Genomic DNA, 16,349 nt, shown 5'->3' on the forward strand with positions numbered 1-16,349 from the left:
TCATTAGGATTTTTATACGCGAGGTAACGGGTGGATTTTCGCGCGAAATTTGGTGACTGTCTTCGCAAGCGAGTTAGAAGGTTAATTTTCGCCGGCGTACAACGCAACGGGACGTTGCGATGGAAATTTGAAAGGAGTCGGACTTCGTTGGCGGATGAGATATTCTCTCCCGGTAATAATCGTCCGCGTGTCTCAACGTGCCCCGCGCACCGGAGTTAATCAAACTCGAAGAGTGAGAAGAGAATTTGCGACTGCGGACGAGCGCGCGCTCGTCAAATGCGGTCCGATGTCGTTGAAAACGACGTCTCGTCTGGTCGCGTCGCGTCGCGTCGCGGCGCTTATTGCGATTACCGGCGATTTATATGGTGGTTCTGTTGGAGGTACCATCGTTGAAAATCGATCGGCAATGAAAGGCAGGATCGGAACGAGTCGTCGTTGGCGCGACACTGAAGACGGATTTGAAACGGTAATTGAAGTCAAACAGTAATTGACGTCAAACGGTAATTGAAAATCTTCCCGCGAAGGTGCCAATCATCCCGTCTTTGAAATAAAGAGAAGTGAAGTTATTGCAGTTGTACTGAGTGCCGAGGTGTGTACACTAATCCCGGTGGGATAGTTTTAACGATATAATTAGGCTACTAATATTTTATAATTGTACCCGTTCGTTTTTGGACATCGATGTAAGGCAATTACAATACCAGATTAGTGATTTGATACATCGCTCCTACTTCCCTGAATAATCAATAGTCAATTAATAACGCGTGCAGTTAGATAATTCTAATAACCTGATTACATCGATAACCGGACGCCTGTAGAACAAACAGGCAGAATATTCAGAACATTTCCAAATTTAGACAGCATTTGCAAACGTGTCTCCAATCTGTATCCGAGAAAAACGAAACCCATAATCGTATTCAGTTGTACATTTTTCGTTTTCCATACAAAACAACTCAGGGTGTGACGGAGCTTCAAATGAAAATTCTGATAAGCTCCCCGAAATTAAACGGCAAATAAGATTCTGCCTTTTTTTATTTACGCGTCTCGCATCGGAAAGCGGAACGAAGAGACGATGTCTGCTTGAATCGGGAGATACTCTTCTGGTAATTACCATCCAGGTCGATTCGTGTTCTTGGAGCGTCCCAGGTGGCAGAGTCGAAGGAAAAGATTCGCTGCACGCGTCGGTCCGATAACAAAGAGCGACGTAAAGTAGACGAAGCTGCGAGAGACCGAAAAGCGACGAACGGATTGTACGCGGTTAGTTAACTTCCGTTTTTCCAAAAATGCGGTCAGCTCTCTGACGCGAATCGAATAAGAGGCGGGAGTCGGTTCTTCCGGTCCTGTCAGCTACTTAATAATTACCATTCGGTTCTCCTACGTCTGTCCGTTGAACTAAGATAACTAGGACGAGGTAGAGAAAATCACGGGATGTATTGATCGTACGCTAAAAGAAATATTAGGGCTCATCGAGTCATCGATGTAACGGGACGCGGGATAAAACGTGATCGTTATACGTTTTTCCGTAGCGGGACAAGATTAAACGTTATCAGCTTGGAAATATCTTTCTAAATCCAAATATTTCACCGAGAATATTTCATGCTGTTTCGAAAGCAGACAATTTTGATTGTAAGATACATTTTTTTTTATATCGGACCGGAGAATTAAAAAAAAATTTTTTTATGTCAAGACATTTTTTTATATCAAACAGTTGTATGTTAGATATTGTTGTTAAAGTTTAAATCGATTCAATTGTAAACTCTTCTTTCCCCTGAATAGTATCATTCTCTTCGGATATTTCCACGAGATAGCGTTTTTTCGAAGTTGCTCGGACTTCTCAATAAATTCCATCGACCTATTCCCTATTATATTTCGATAGTATCCAAAGTCATTTATTTCCGATAGGGACATTTGTTCTACGGAAACGCAGGATTTAAATCCGTCGTATTTAACATTCCATATGTATCATCCCAATAATTGCTATTCGAGATTCTTCGTTATCTCCGGGTTAATCAAATCGGGGAAAATGAGACGAGGATTCGTGTACGTGTCGCTCGAGGCTCGCTGAACTCATCACATGCGTAAAGCCGAGGAAAGGAAAAGGGTCCGAATGCAATTTACCGCGTTGGCCGTGACGGCCGTGCCGAACGACGATAGTCGGACGCGCGAGGAGCGTTCTCCTATAAAGGGGGAGGAACATATAAATAAAAAGAAAGAAAGAAAGAAAGAAAAAAACACGCGGAGAGCAGCGTCTGAGGGTTGATCGGAGTTGTAACACGGAAAGAGAGAAAGAGAGAGAGGGGGAGGGATGAAAAAAAGGTAGAGGGAGAAAGAGAGCGGAGGAGAGGCTGCAATACGAAACGGCTTACGTGCACTTTCACGAAGGACCTAAACAAAGTCCGGCGTGCATTACTTTACGAGCGTGGAGGGACGTGATCCATCTCGTCGTTAATGCGACGCGAAGCGTCCCCATAAAAGGCTCGTGATCTCTCCTTTCGCCACCTGAGCAGGGCGACTGGCTGGCCCGAAGCAAGAGGCGGTTCGACGACGCGGAGCCGCGACATCGCAAATAAATGCCGCGCGGATTCCCAAGCTGAATTACGTGCTTTGTCTACGAAGATTTCTCTGTTAGGCGACGTTCTTACGACTCTCACCAAATTTGGCTTTATCTTAGAAACTGAAATGGTAAGAACGCTGTATGAAAAATAAAAGTATCTTTATATTTATAGTTTTATTTTTTATACGTTAACGTATATGTTACAATCCATATAAAATTGTTTTCGAAACTGTGAAAGATTTCTAAGACCATTCGATTTTGCGACGGATGAGTTCCATCCCATGTTCACGTCCTTGAAACAGTTCTATACGTTGGCTCGATGTGTATTGGTTTATTCGCAAATCTTAATTGAACATTCCTAATGTCAGTCGAAAGATTCGATCGAGATTATTAGTTCTCGTTGTTGCCGGCTCTCCAATTGTTAGCATTTCCGGTCGATGCCTCGAAGGGAAATTCCATGGAGTATACGCTATAAGGGAAACTATGTGCGTAGAATTTCGTGAATTTCTCCAGGTCTACTGTATAATCATCTTATGAGTTGCCTCGAAGAATCGATGCGCGCGAGATAACATTATTGCTCAACGCCACTTATTAAAAGTAAGCTTCTGAAATTTCTATTGAGCGTGTATGCCTCTGGTTCGCCTCGTGAAAACTTGCGTGTGAGAGTGGAGAGGAGAGTGTAAAAGTTAAAAACCGGCGCGTAAACTTTTAGAACCTATATTGGATGGATAATAGTGTAATAAAAAATTGCGATTATATCAAACTCGAGCTTTTTCAATATGAGAAGAGGAGACATTAATAACGTCGAAATTAATACAATTAATATTGCAAGTTGAACCTTCCTACTATGGCTGCGTAATCGAAATCCAGTAAGGAAACCGGATCCCATCTCGTAGTGGATGTTGTAATGTAAGCGGCGAAATTTACACGGTTTGCTCCTGGCAACGTCTGCGTATCTTGTTCCAAATATTTATCGAATATCATAAGAAATGAAAACTATTCTAATGGGAAATCGATTAAGCGAAGTATAATTAACATTATAACGATGAGCAGAGAGTTGTATAATAGAAATCTTATCAGAAATGAATAATGATTTATATAAATTATATGGTACTGTTATCGATTTATTTTAGTATTTCTTAGTATTTTGTACACTCAAGCTACCTTTCCTTCTCCTTATTATTTTAACACAGAGACTTAATTAACTCTCATTTTAATTAAATAATATAAATTTAATTAAATTTAGGATTTACGTTAAATTTAACCTTCATGTTTCACTGTATTTTCCCATACATTTTATTATTTTATTTATTTCTTATTTTGACATATTTTTTAAATTTATTTCGCACTTTCAACGCCGACGACATTGGTCCTTAGACCGCAACTTCAAGTAACTTATCGAGCAACAAATTAAAGATCACTCGATCTATGATAGAAAAATCGATCGCGGAATCGGACGTCGTCTTGCGAACGATAGTTGTAACGTAAGCACGGCAAGGGGAAGTTGCGTCAAATGGCGCTGGCGAAGCAGCATATCTTATTAGAAACAAATATTCATGTCACATACCCGGCGCCGGCTGGTGCCAAGTGTTTGACTGTTACCCTACGCCGCACGTGCGTGAGAGACCGGGCGAACCCAGCATATCCACCCCGTGTTTCAAAGAAGTTTGAAATAATATCGAACGAATTTTTCCGTTCGACCCGTAACCCCTTTCCGCCCCCGTCTCAACCCTCGACAACCCTCCGCCACGTCGAAATCCAAATAACCAACCGCGGTTGTATGTGCCTCCGTCCACTCGGACATATATTTTTAAAGTGCATTCGAGAAGACTCGTCTTTGATGCGAATATCCAAAGATATCTTTGGTCTCATGTTTTTCGTTCGATGAACGCTGAATGCAAATGCGGCCGCGCTTTACAGGGCATTCCGTCGATCGACGTGTTACGCTATTACAGGTGATCATTATTGCGTCTGATATTGCCACAACAATACAACTCGTCATTTTTTGATATCGTTATACTTTTTCTTTTATTATTTCGGCTTTCACTATTCCGATCATGTTCTTCAATATACCGAATATCTCAAGACCAGCAGATGTACATTTCCATTGATTTTTCGTCGAATTTGGGAATCAGCTTTATTTCGCTTTATATCGGAGCACATATATATGCGCATATGGGTCGAATGAAATATTTAAACATTTTGCTTATAGACTGCTTAGACTGCGGTTACAAGTAAATACGTAAGTTTGGAGGCACTCTGCGTTATTATTATCTGGTTTATAAAAGTAATCAGAGCGTACGATGGAGAAATCAAATATAAATTTCCATCGTATTTAGCAAAATATCACAAAAATTATGTTAATTTTCCTTGAAACTGTTGAAATTTGAAAGTAATGAGATATGATTTATCTCGAAATTACCATTTCTTTTTTATTTCTATAATTATATTATTTCGGGAAGAATAAAAATCATAAAGAAATTGACGTAGAAAATGACTGTTATTATTAATGTAAATGTATAAATGTGATTTACTATACATTTATCTTATTAATAAACGATAAATAAATAACACACAGATACCGTAGCAATTTGTTCGAAATGAACTTATGATTAGTAATTCTATAACCGAAAATTTTTCTTTAACTTTTTCTAAGTCAAAAGGAAACATACATATTAAATAAGTAAGACAATCGATCGCTCGCTAATCCTGACGTGAAATTGCGCTATTTTGACAGAAGTATCGTAAAATATATATTTACTTTGATGAGAAGCAGCTCTTTTAAATTAACGAACGAAAGTTTCGGCCGGGTTCTCTCTTTCCCTCTTTTCACAGCTGCCGCGATTTGGAAAGAATTCACGCCCATATCTCTTTGTCGATTTGCAAAGATTCCGAGCTCTTTATTCGCTTGACTTTACAAGCACGTATACTCAATATTAAATTCCTGAAGTATATTGAATTATCAATACGTGCATTCAAGATAGAACGCGATGCAGCGTCTAAATATTTCGCCAGAAACAATTTTCAATCGCTTCAGCTAATCACCTACGATCACTCCTGATCTCGAATAAAAACAAAATAACGAAAGTAATATCAATCTGACTAATTATTCTGCTGTCTTTTTGGCTATTAATCAAATAATTAATTCTGATCCTATATTAGCGTTTAAAAAGATCGAAGTAATTAAAATAATATCAGTTGTGTCGTTTCTTTTGTTTTTAACATCGGGAAAATTCGAAGTCGTCGTTCCTATCTGATCGTCTTCGTGAACGGTGTATTTTCGAATTGGTTTAAAATATTGATAGAATTTTGATAGAAGCATGTCAGAATATCGCATGATAGTCTACATGTTGAAAATTTTATGCTACACTTACCTTCGTATTGGAGGCTTGTTTGATATGCGAAATTGTCGTGCGGTGATATACTTTTTGTAAGAAATGATAGTTCACGCGTACCAGCATTCGTATTTCATATATATAAAAAAGAAGAAAAGAGAAGTAAATTCAGTATGTAATTAACGTGAGATTTCCTCCGGTTATTATTTACGCGAGCGTAATTCCGCAGTTCGGTTACGCCTGGTATCGATACTTCGAACGTAACGATATGTCAATCAACAACTATAAAGAGAAAAAAGCCGTAAATGGGTTCGCGCAGTGACAGTGCGCAGTATAACGTTTTATTGGCAGCTTCATATGCGACACACGAAGCTTCGTCTTTATTCCGCCGTGATACTTTGGTTACAAGTATGTTCACAATTATTTACAGGAATTACTTCTCCGAAGTCTACCTTCTTACACGACTAGATTTATACAGTTCCGCTTTCCAACACGTCGTCGTCACGTTCTCGCGATCGCAGTTCCGCTCGAGGCGGTCGCGCTTACGTCACAGTCATACAAAATTATGCGAGCACTATACATCGCGCACCGGGGAAGGAAGGACGCCGTCGAGAAATTATATCGAACGCCACTACGACTCCGCGATTATCGTTTATACAGGAATATAGATTAGCTTTTATACGTTTCGGTATACATTGTCAACAGGCGAACGGTCGGCGGTGCGGCGCGAGCGGTAACCTTCGCTCGTCGGGATCACGCTCGCACCACCCCCCGAGTTCGTTCGGACGCGGAACGATTGTCCCATTTAACAACGCGGGGATGCAACCTTCTTCTTCTTCTTCTTCGTTAATGTACACATGGTATCGTTCTCGGTCGTGAACGGAGACAACGCGATTCGTTTGGCTAGTCCATAGTTGAACACCGATCGAGAAGCATATAAACGCGTCTCTTGTGCTTCAAGATCCTTTTAAGGGCCGTCTATAATGGCCGTAAAATATACAGTGAGACGTAAACAATAAGCCAACTGATTAATCACAGTCAATTGGACTGTAAGAATCCGACCGGTCAATTAGCTTATTGCTTACATCTTATTGCATTACGGCTTTGCGGCTATTATAGACGGCCCTTTAAAGCCTCGCAAGGAATTCCCCTCAGGATCCGTGCGGGAGACCGCATGGGATACCTCGCATTCGCATGAACCGAACCGAGCAACACCTCTCACCTCCGAATCGCGTTCGACTTTTATTATTTCTTACAAAAAGTACACAATACATCGTGTCGACCAGAACGCAAGGAGAAAGTTACTTCGTGCGCGACCAACGTCAGGAGAGGCGACGGACAATTGTCTTTAGAACTATCTTCGAGAAGGCAGTTGGATTTGCTCGAGAAGAAACTTGCTTAAAGTCCTTCTTCGGAAAAGAAGCGACTCTGTGCGAAAGTTCTCCCCGAACGTTTAGGAAAATTCGGCGCAGAAATGAAGTATTTTTTATATAACAGTACGTATTCCTAACCGCATCGATATGAATGATTGTAGGACAAAGGCCTCTTCCATGGTCGTTGAAATTCTTCTTTGCTTGTCGCTTCTAATACGATGATATGTCTACACATCGAAGATACGCCGTAGACCGATAGGGTAGAAGGCAGTCTGCTGACTGACAAAGTATCTCCCATCCTCGTCTCTTCTGACGTTAACGTAGCGTAGACTTACGATACCGATCCTAAAGCTTAGCGGATAAGAGGGAGGGGGGGGGGCGTGGGCGAGGGATTAGATAGTCCTTAAGTGGTTGAGAAAATCATCCTTCGCATATCATGCACACCACTAACAGTATTTTCTCCCACCGTAGTATTCGAAGTTCCGTTTTCTCGTATTGTCTGATATTGCAGTCTGGAGGAGTATATCTGGAAGCGCAAAAGGAATGAGCCGCCGCGGGACTCGCCGTGACTGGCAGTGACGTACAGCTGCCAGGTAACCGTCAGTGATAACTTCCACGGCGGACGACTTAGGGATTTCGTGGATGGCTCGCGGCCATATCCAGCGCTACATAGAAAATTCATCGGCAGCTCTCGCGCGAGAATGTTTTTCCCGTGGTACATCCATAATACATTTCACTTCCGGCGGACCGTATCCCGATACCGTCGCCGAAGTTAAAGGCAAAAGTCGGAAAATAAGCGCGCGGAATCAGATTATCCTGCGAGACGCGGAGCTAAAGGCAGCCCAGGAGGAAGCGCGCGTGTACCCATATCCCGATGTTATCCGTCAGCGTTAACAATATATGATCAGCTGGGGGGGGGGTGGTTTTATTGTTATAGCGAGTTCTCTCTCGTCGTTCTTTGATTTTGCATAAGCCTGTCGTATTCGCGGGAATAACGAGCGATTGGCGTGAAAATGTTATCGACGAGACGAGTCTCTCGCTAATACGTGTCGCGTTTCTTCTCGGCGGTCATCTTCACGGATCAGTATAAAATGATTTAAAAGAGTATCTTAGGCTCGTTTGGTTTACGCGCGAGTTTAATTTAACATAGTGTTTCCTGCAGCCGGGGAACTACCGCGAGAAGGAGGTGGAGCAGGAGGAGCGAAAAATTCTAGAACGGATATTTGGATTTTTGCCGCGGTGTTTCGCTTGATAAGGAAGATATGACGTTATTTACGACTCAATAAGCGCAAAGAAACTAACGGCCGCAACAAGCCGCGCTGCGAAACTAAAGTAAATCAAAGAAGCGCCATGAAAAAGATAAGCGTAGGTACGGCGGAACAAAAAAAAAGCATAGTTCAGAAATCGTATATTATATCGACTTCGACATGAAAAAAGGTATTTATACGGATAACATCGTGTAAATGTAATAAGAAGTGGACCGATAAACTCGTGCACCACGCGGAAATTTGTGTATATTGCGGATATAATCTGCAATAACGCGAGATTGAAAAAGGTCTGAATGAAAACGTGTCATCGTCTTACAATGCCAACGTAAAGACCGAAAGGGACGATACGAAGAGAGGCGATAATTCACGCAGATAAAAGGAAGTTGGCTAATTCTCTCCTTTTCCGAGGCTCTCAGAACTTTACACCAGTTCAATCGACCCACTTAAGACTCATAAAACAAACTTCTCGAGCTGTTCGATCGTGTCGCAGAAAAATCCGTGGACCGTTCGGTAGTTAAAGCGTCAAAATATATCAACGCTAAGACACAAACGCGAAGACCGGTTCTCGAGTGCCATTAATGTGAAAGAAATCGATACGAGAAGTGTTGAGAAAAAAATCACGAGTGGACTTGAATCTGCTCATGGGTTGGTGAGTATCGTAACAGCAACTTTATTCCGTGACTCGGCAGCGGGACGAAGGAAATATCGCACGCGCACGTAAGTGAAACCTGCATGCAGAAAATCTCTGTTGAATAATATAGCATACTAATATTATAATTTATCAGATTTCTATTGCGTGACTAAGATATACTTATATTGAAGCCAAAATTTATATATAACAGCGATAAACGAATAATTTGAACGGATATATTTTTTTCATCCGATCATATATGAATTGATTTACGCACAAGAGGAAACACAAGGAAAATAAAAAATATCCTATACCGACAAATTCATTTTCAACGCTGCAGTTTGAATTGCGGGTTACTTCTAATGTCAATACGACGGAAAATTTTATCTCGCGTAGTAACTATTGTGTAACGTACAGTACTATTGTGTATATATGTCTATAAAAACAGCAAAAAGACGAGATATTTTACGTTATATTTGTGACATAGACTATGATATCTGAGCAGCGATGTGCAGTTATAATCATATCGTTCATGTTACTTTCCAAAATTGTCCATAAGTGAATGTCCCAATTTGTGACAGTATTTCAATTTTTGACAATCGCACTTACTATTTCTTAATAAGTCAGATAATCTCAGATACATCTCTATATTGATCTTAAGAAATGCATACTTTATTTCAAATTTTATATATTATCTGTTATAACAAGTGGTAAACAAAATTGAAAACGATAGTAAATACTAAAATATTATAAGTGTAACCATGCTGTTAACGGCGACAGTTCGGACAGTTGCTTGCAATATCTTGCAAAATTATTATATATCTGTTAATATACCTTCATTTGTTTTTTTTTTTTTTTAGTTATTCTCTAATATCCTTCTGTAGTTATTCTCTAACCTCAAGCGATTGAAATCGTACTGTCAAAGTCGAGAAAAGATTAAGAACATTTACAAATTGGGACAAATCAAGATTATATATTACTAAATGGTGCTTCCGTCACTTTCGAAGAGATATTATACACTAATTTCAATCATAAATTTGCTACAATTTACTACAACACATTTTAATAAATTTTAACAAATTTAATATAATACAATTAAAAGTATAAATGTTGAAATTTTCGAACGAAAGAATTTTGATGTACTTAGCTTAACACGTGTATTATTAATTTATTTTCACGATAAGATTACTTTATCACTAATTGGGACACTTACCTTACTGCCTTGAAATTGTTTCGACGTTATAAGTATATCCTAGCTGAACAAGATTACTATAGTATTTTTCGGCTCACGTATGTTCATATCTTCTAGAAACATTCTCTGCGTGTGGGTGCCGCAAAACAACATCGGCCGTTCTCGTCGCGATGTGTTGAGGCGCGTGTTTCTGAAACTGCACCCTCGGTCGTCCGGCACGTCGGAACGGAGAAACGAACCGACTGCGAGCGTGCGATAAACCAACCGCCGTGCAACCAGCGCATACGTAACTATCCGTGCCCTCTTGTATATACCCGCCTCGAAGGGCTTACACGTCGTACCTCTCGAGACTTTAATAAGCGTAACCGGCGGGGATTAAGCGAACGGTCGAGAAGCGGGACCGAAATCTACGGTCGGCCATACGCAGAGGGAGACGGCCGTGGATTGGTGCGAGGAGGTGCTGCAGCTGCAGCTGCGACTTTACAGGAACGACTTCGCGCCGTAGTTCAAACGGAACGGTAAGCCCGTTTGGAAGTCGTACGAAGGAATCGTCGACGTCGTCGTCGGGCGTCGCGATGACGACGATGAAAATGGAAGCCGAAAGTAAGAACGAGAACGACGAGAAGCAGGACTTCCGGCGAACCGTGAAATCCTCTTCGCTTCGGCTCTCGTCTGGTTCGACGGGGCCGTATCTCACGCGCCCGTCGCCTTACCCGCCCCGCGGATAATAATACCGCACAATTACTCCTGAGATGCCCGAGTTCGCGAAAGAAGGGAAATAAAATCAGCATAAAGCGGGAGCCGCCAAATGGCGCGGCTTCGGCGCGCGCGGGCCTTCTAATGAAAGCGCAGAGGAGGCCGTCGAGGGGGTGGCAGCAGCGGCGGCGGCGGCGGCGGTCCTTAAATTAATTCACGATGAATTACGTCCGCGCCAGCTGCGCGGGCAGTTGTGTTTATTTATGGTGGAACTAAGATCTTCTTCGTAGTCCTTAAAGGCGGATTCGCCCTTATAATTTCTCACGGTGACCGAGAGAGAGGCGGCCCGCCTCTGCGTCGTTGCTCGCGTCGGCCCCCGGAGAGGGACGATAATCGTCCTGGAACGAGGATTCTGTGCGACGAAATAAGAGGGAGCGGGCCGCGAGCGTGTCGGAAACGAGCGCGATTCGGACCGGCGGGGGGGAAAAGCTTCGCACGATTCTCTCTCTCTCTCTCTCTCTCCCCCTAGTGCTGTTTTTCACTCGCCGAGAGAGCGACCGTTCATTGACACTCGCGTGGGCGCTTGAGGACACTTTGCGAACTGAGTTTTTTTTTTTTTATTTTTATGACTGCCCATTTTTCGACGTAGGTTGCAGTGACGAATGCGACACGTTGCATATTACATTGAACGCGCGATGGGCCGTTGGTTAATTGAAGGACTCCTCGGGAAAACGTTGCAAGCGACAAGTTTAGTCAGACGCGACGTTTCAGTGGCGCAATGTGAATAGATAACGATGGGGGAGTAATAGTTCCTCTGAAATATTAACTCCCCTCTCTCAAGCAAATTATTTGTTTTGCTGTGTATTTTATCATAACAAAACGTTTCTCTCGAATTAACGCGATTCTTCCTACAGGGGAGAATTTTCAAATGTTTCGAAATTTTTTGCAGAAATTCTCGCTATCGTCGATAAAAAAAATAAAATGTAAAACAAAAAAAATGAAAATGTAAAAAAAAAAACAAACAATCGCATTTGGATAAACAAAAGCAGTTTATATGGAACAATACCGGCGATTTTTCGCTGAAACGTTCTTTCATTGTTATCGTCGGGACTGTGAATGATCTAAAAGCACGGCACGCGGGAACTTCGTTACAGAATTTTACGTCGACTTTGTAATTCGATAAGACAGCGGAAGGGTTCGCTTTCCCCCGACGCGTTCCGTGTAAAAGTAGTTCGCCCGGTATTTAAGAGTAATTAAGTGTGGCCGAAGCGATCATTAGGGACAGATCGATGGGGAACGCAGCGGCGGGAGGATGGATTTTACCGGAGATTGGGTACGTGCGATCACATACGATGGCTCCTGCGAGAGCTGTCGGCGAGTTCTGATAACGAACCGCGAAGCGTAACGAGACGCAATTTTGCTCGCTATAAAAATCCAAAACCGTGCGCCCGCGGGAACGCCCGATTTATTTAGGTGAGTGAATACAACACACTGTCGTAGTGAGAGCGGCGCGTGGTGAAACCGATGCGATCGATTTTATTATTCCGTGGCCGTGCTGGATCCACTTTGTGGAACTGCGTCCGAAAGCTGAATGTAGATCCGCAAACAGAGGGCCGAGCCGGCCAACATTTTTCACAAGCCATTAACGCCGCGACGCTCGCTGTTGCGCGACATCTAGTGTAATTAGAGAAATCACTGCAAAAACCGGACGTCACGCTATTGCGGCGTGGCTGAATAAAACTGACCGTAATCAAAGAATCTATCGTTACGGAACGTAAGCACGCTATGGGATGGAAATATAAAAATATAATTAGTATCGCTTATGCTCTCTCTCTCTCTCTCTCTCTCTCTCTCTCTCTCTCTCTCTCTCTCTCTCTCCTTTGCTTTCAACTTCTTTTTCTCTCTCTCACACACAAATGCACGCATATTTAGAGACATACACACGCACACACGCGTTTTTCCGCACATTTGCTTGGAGCAATTCGCGCGTCAGAAAAAGGATCGTCTTTTATCTATCGAACACTTACTAGTTGTTTCGCTCACGCCGGAAACGAGCAATCAGTCGGATATCAGATCGGATATCAGTGCCCGATCGTAGGACGCGCGATCGACGAAATTTCTCATTGACAGCTTTTTGATTGAATTGCTCCTAAATAATCACGAATTGCAGTTCACGCCCAACATAGAGTTCTTCAGAAACGTCGTTATTGTCGCAAATATTTTTTATGTGTACTAACTCTTGCTGCAAACGTCACCGTCGCTTTGTAATTGCTATTTTTTGTTTTTTTGTTGATAATTTTATTTCACGCGTCGAAATTGCAGACGAAATAATAGGTTTAATCTCACGCTTCCTACATAAAAGTTCGTGTCTTCTCAACAAATAACCGAGGAATTCATAAAAAATATCCAGTTGCGTTAGCTTAAAATATCACATCGCATTTATGGGACGCGAAAAAAAGCGAATTTATTGTCTTGCCATTAATTCGGTCAATGTAAGAAAATAAGAACTATACTTCCCGCGTGCAACTTTTATTTACTATCTTTAAAAATAGGTATTCCTTTCATACATGTTACCTGTTAACTTAGTCGCTTTGTGCAAACAGTTTTCTATCTTACAAATCATAATATTGAGAGTTTTTTATTTTATTGAGAGTTATTTCTCATTAAATTTTTGTTTCTAAAGGAAGAAAAAGCTTTTAAGTGGGTACTTTTAGCGTCACTTATTTCAGCCTCAAATCAAACCGAGAGATTTATGATATTGTCAGTCACTCTGAAAGAACAAAGTTCCCATATAAATACCAGTTGAATGTCATTCGATTTTTACTTTAATCGGGGAATTTCTAATATCTAAAGCAGCTCTCGAAAGTAGAACACTCGAGTTCTACCGATCATCGAAAATCACTCACCACTGCCTGACCGCTATCGCGAAGTTTCTTTATCGAGAGTCGCCGATATCCGGCGAAAGCGGAGCTCTCCGAAATAAACCTTCCTCGAAAGGTCACACTTAATTCCACGTTGACCACCGGCGGAGTTTTACTGTCGAGAGCCGCTGTGTAATCAGTGTCGCAAAAAATCCTCGAGTAGCGACCAGCAAACGTGGCAACAGCAACGCGCAACACGAAGAAAGGAAGAAGTAACTTCGCGGAGAAAGAAGAAGAAGAAGAAGAAGAGAAGGAGGAGGAGGTGCGATCGCGCGTCTGCGATTGGGACGTGTGGCGAACACAACTTCGAGGCCGTTCGTCCGTCTCGCAATCGAGATTGGTCCGGTGCTTGATCGAGAGGATCCTGCAAGACGGACGCACGCACGCACGCGAGATGGCCTCGCTACTTCCGGGTCGAACTCATTTAAAGCTGTCGATACTCGTTAATCGCGATACATATTCTATTACACACCGGCGATCGTACAAGGGGTTACCTACGGAACCGCCGCGCCGCTCACACGCGATTCAGGAGCGGCGGGGGAGGAAGGATGGGGGGAAGGTGGCACGAACGTGTTAGTTACCCTGACGTGTCAGTATGCACACATATACACGTGCAAGCGCGTGCCCGTTATATGATACACGTACATATATACATCGCGCAGATTTGCATCACGCCGCCGAAACTGAAGAGTTATTACGCACCCGCTTGGCCTTTCCGCGCGGAATGCCATCCGACAACCGTCACCGCTTCGAGATATGTCTCCCTTCTTCCCGGCCTCTCCGTTTTACCATCCTGCGGCCTCTACCGCTTCTCGTCGTCTTCTCTTTTGTCTTCTCTCGCTTTCGTTGCTTTCTTCTTCGTGATACACTTAAACATCGCTTGTCTGCCGCGAGTATCTCAATCGATCCGCACGGATTTTATTCGATAACGCGTGAACTCTGACGCATGATAAAGTAGAGAATTGATTGTGTCTCACATAAAATTTGCGACTCTGTTCGATAGACGTTCGTATCGATCTCGGTGTCGCGGATCGCCTCTGAGAGCAAATGAGACGGTGCGCCGTAAGATGAGATTATATCGCGGTACCAGGAGCAACTTGGTAAAAATGAAAGAATTTAGAACATCGCCTAAAATATTGAAAACAACGCCGACCGAAATCATATCTCGAAATTTAATTAACATAGCACTCACCGGTCGATTCCTCCCAATGCAATTACTAAGTCGCAACGATCAAGATACGCCCCGCGTCTTCGGCCCCACCTGGTTCATCCCTTCCGCGAGCTCCCGGCATTGATTAGGTCTACGAATTACGAATAAGCCATTCAAGGAAGACGATACATCGTCATCATCGTCGTCGTCGGCGGTGAGGCTTTTAAGCCTGCTCGAAGTTGTTTTCGTTGCGTATTGTCGAGTAAACGGTTGAACGAAGCCCGGAACTCACGCTTCTTCCTACGCGAGGACGGCCGTCGAGCGTGAAATTCAGCTTATGCTCCGTTCCACGCGATTCCCCACTAATAATTAGCTGCAATCAAAGAGTCACGCGTTCGAAGAACAGCCCAGGATCTACTCTGAAGAAGATTCCGATAGCCCGACGAGGCACGTGTCGCGAATGTATCTTTCTTTCCCGGGGCTCATTCAGCAGCCCGCAACAGAAGCAACTTCGGAACAACTTCTGTCGGTCGTCGAGTGTCAATCGAATGGCACGCTTCTCCAAATGTGGTTACGCTGTCGCCGAAATCGGTGTCCTGACCTCGGTCCTTGAGAATCCTCGGCTTGTTCCCGTCTCTCACCACTACCACCTTCGGCAGACGACCATCAGCGACACCAATGACGACAAGACGACGGAGAAGCGTCGCGGGCAAGGGTCGGTGCCCGATTTCGCGTTGATCACCGGCCGTTTCTTGCCGCTGCGGATCGCGGAGGACGGCGTGGCGACCGAAGCCGAGCCCACGTGTCCGTGCACCGTGTTGTCCACCGCCAGCGGTCTGTTCTCCATCTTGTCCATCTCCGCCGAGCCGTACACCGACTCGTCCTCCTCGTCGTCGAACGACAGCTGCACCGCCGTCTGCGTCTTAGCCGGCGCGGCGATATCTGCAACAGCGGGAAGAAACGCGGTTGCGAGCAAGAAACAGTTTCGAGCGGCGAGACGCGCGGAAACCGCTCCTCCGGTCGATCGTATGGACTAAAAGCGAGAATATCTCCGCTCGTGTTGCTCGATGGTGTTCATCGTGTGATCGTACGAGACGTTGCAATTCAAATTGAGTCGCAATATCGGACGATCACCGGATACGTCCTCAATGATTACGGTGGATCGTCGGTGCGGCGATCGATTAGCCGCTCGCAATCAACGAGAACGCGATCGCGCTTGTAACGCTGATATG

General features: G+C 43.4%; 1 protein-coding gene across 2 annotated transcripts in view; it reads right to left on the reverse strand.

Annotated features, from left to right (window-relative positions):
- Positions 1–6,192: 6,192 nt before the first annotated feature.
- Positions 6,193–16,349, reverse strand: part of LOC106743920 (lachesin-like) — a 77,594-nt gene continuing 67,437 nt past the window's right edge. Inside the window, exon 10 of one of the 2 annotated variants that reach the window (XM_014618245.1) lies at positions 6,193–7,785. In XM_014618245.1, the coding sequence (XP_014473731.1) occupies positions 7,706–7,785 (80 nt within the window). In that variant the 3' untranslated portion in view covers positions 6,193–7,705. Of the gene's footprint in view, positions 7,786–12,475; positions 16,060–16,349 lie in introns of those variants that run through there. The other variant, XM_014618244.1, reaches the window with a different exon arrangement.

The sequence above is a fragment of the Dinoponera quadriceps genome, unplaced genomic scaffold (assembly GCF_001313825.1).
Source record: "Dinoponera quadriceps isolate SergipeBrazil2010 unplaced genomic scaffold, ASM131382v1 scaffold1070, whole genome shotgun sequence".
Taxonomy (NCBI): domain Eukaryota; kingdom Metazoa; phylum Arthropoda; class Insecta; order Hymenoptera; family Formicidae; genus Dinoponera; species Dinoponera quadriceps.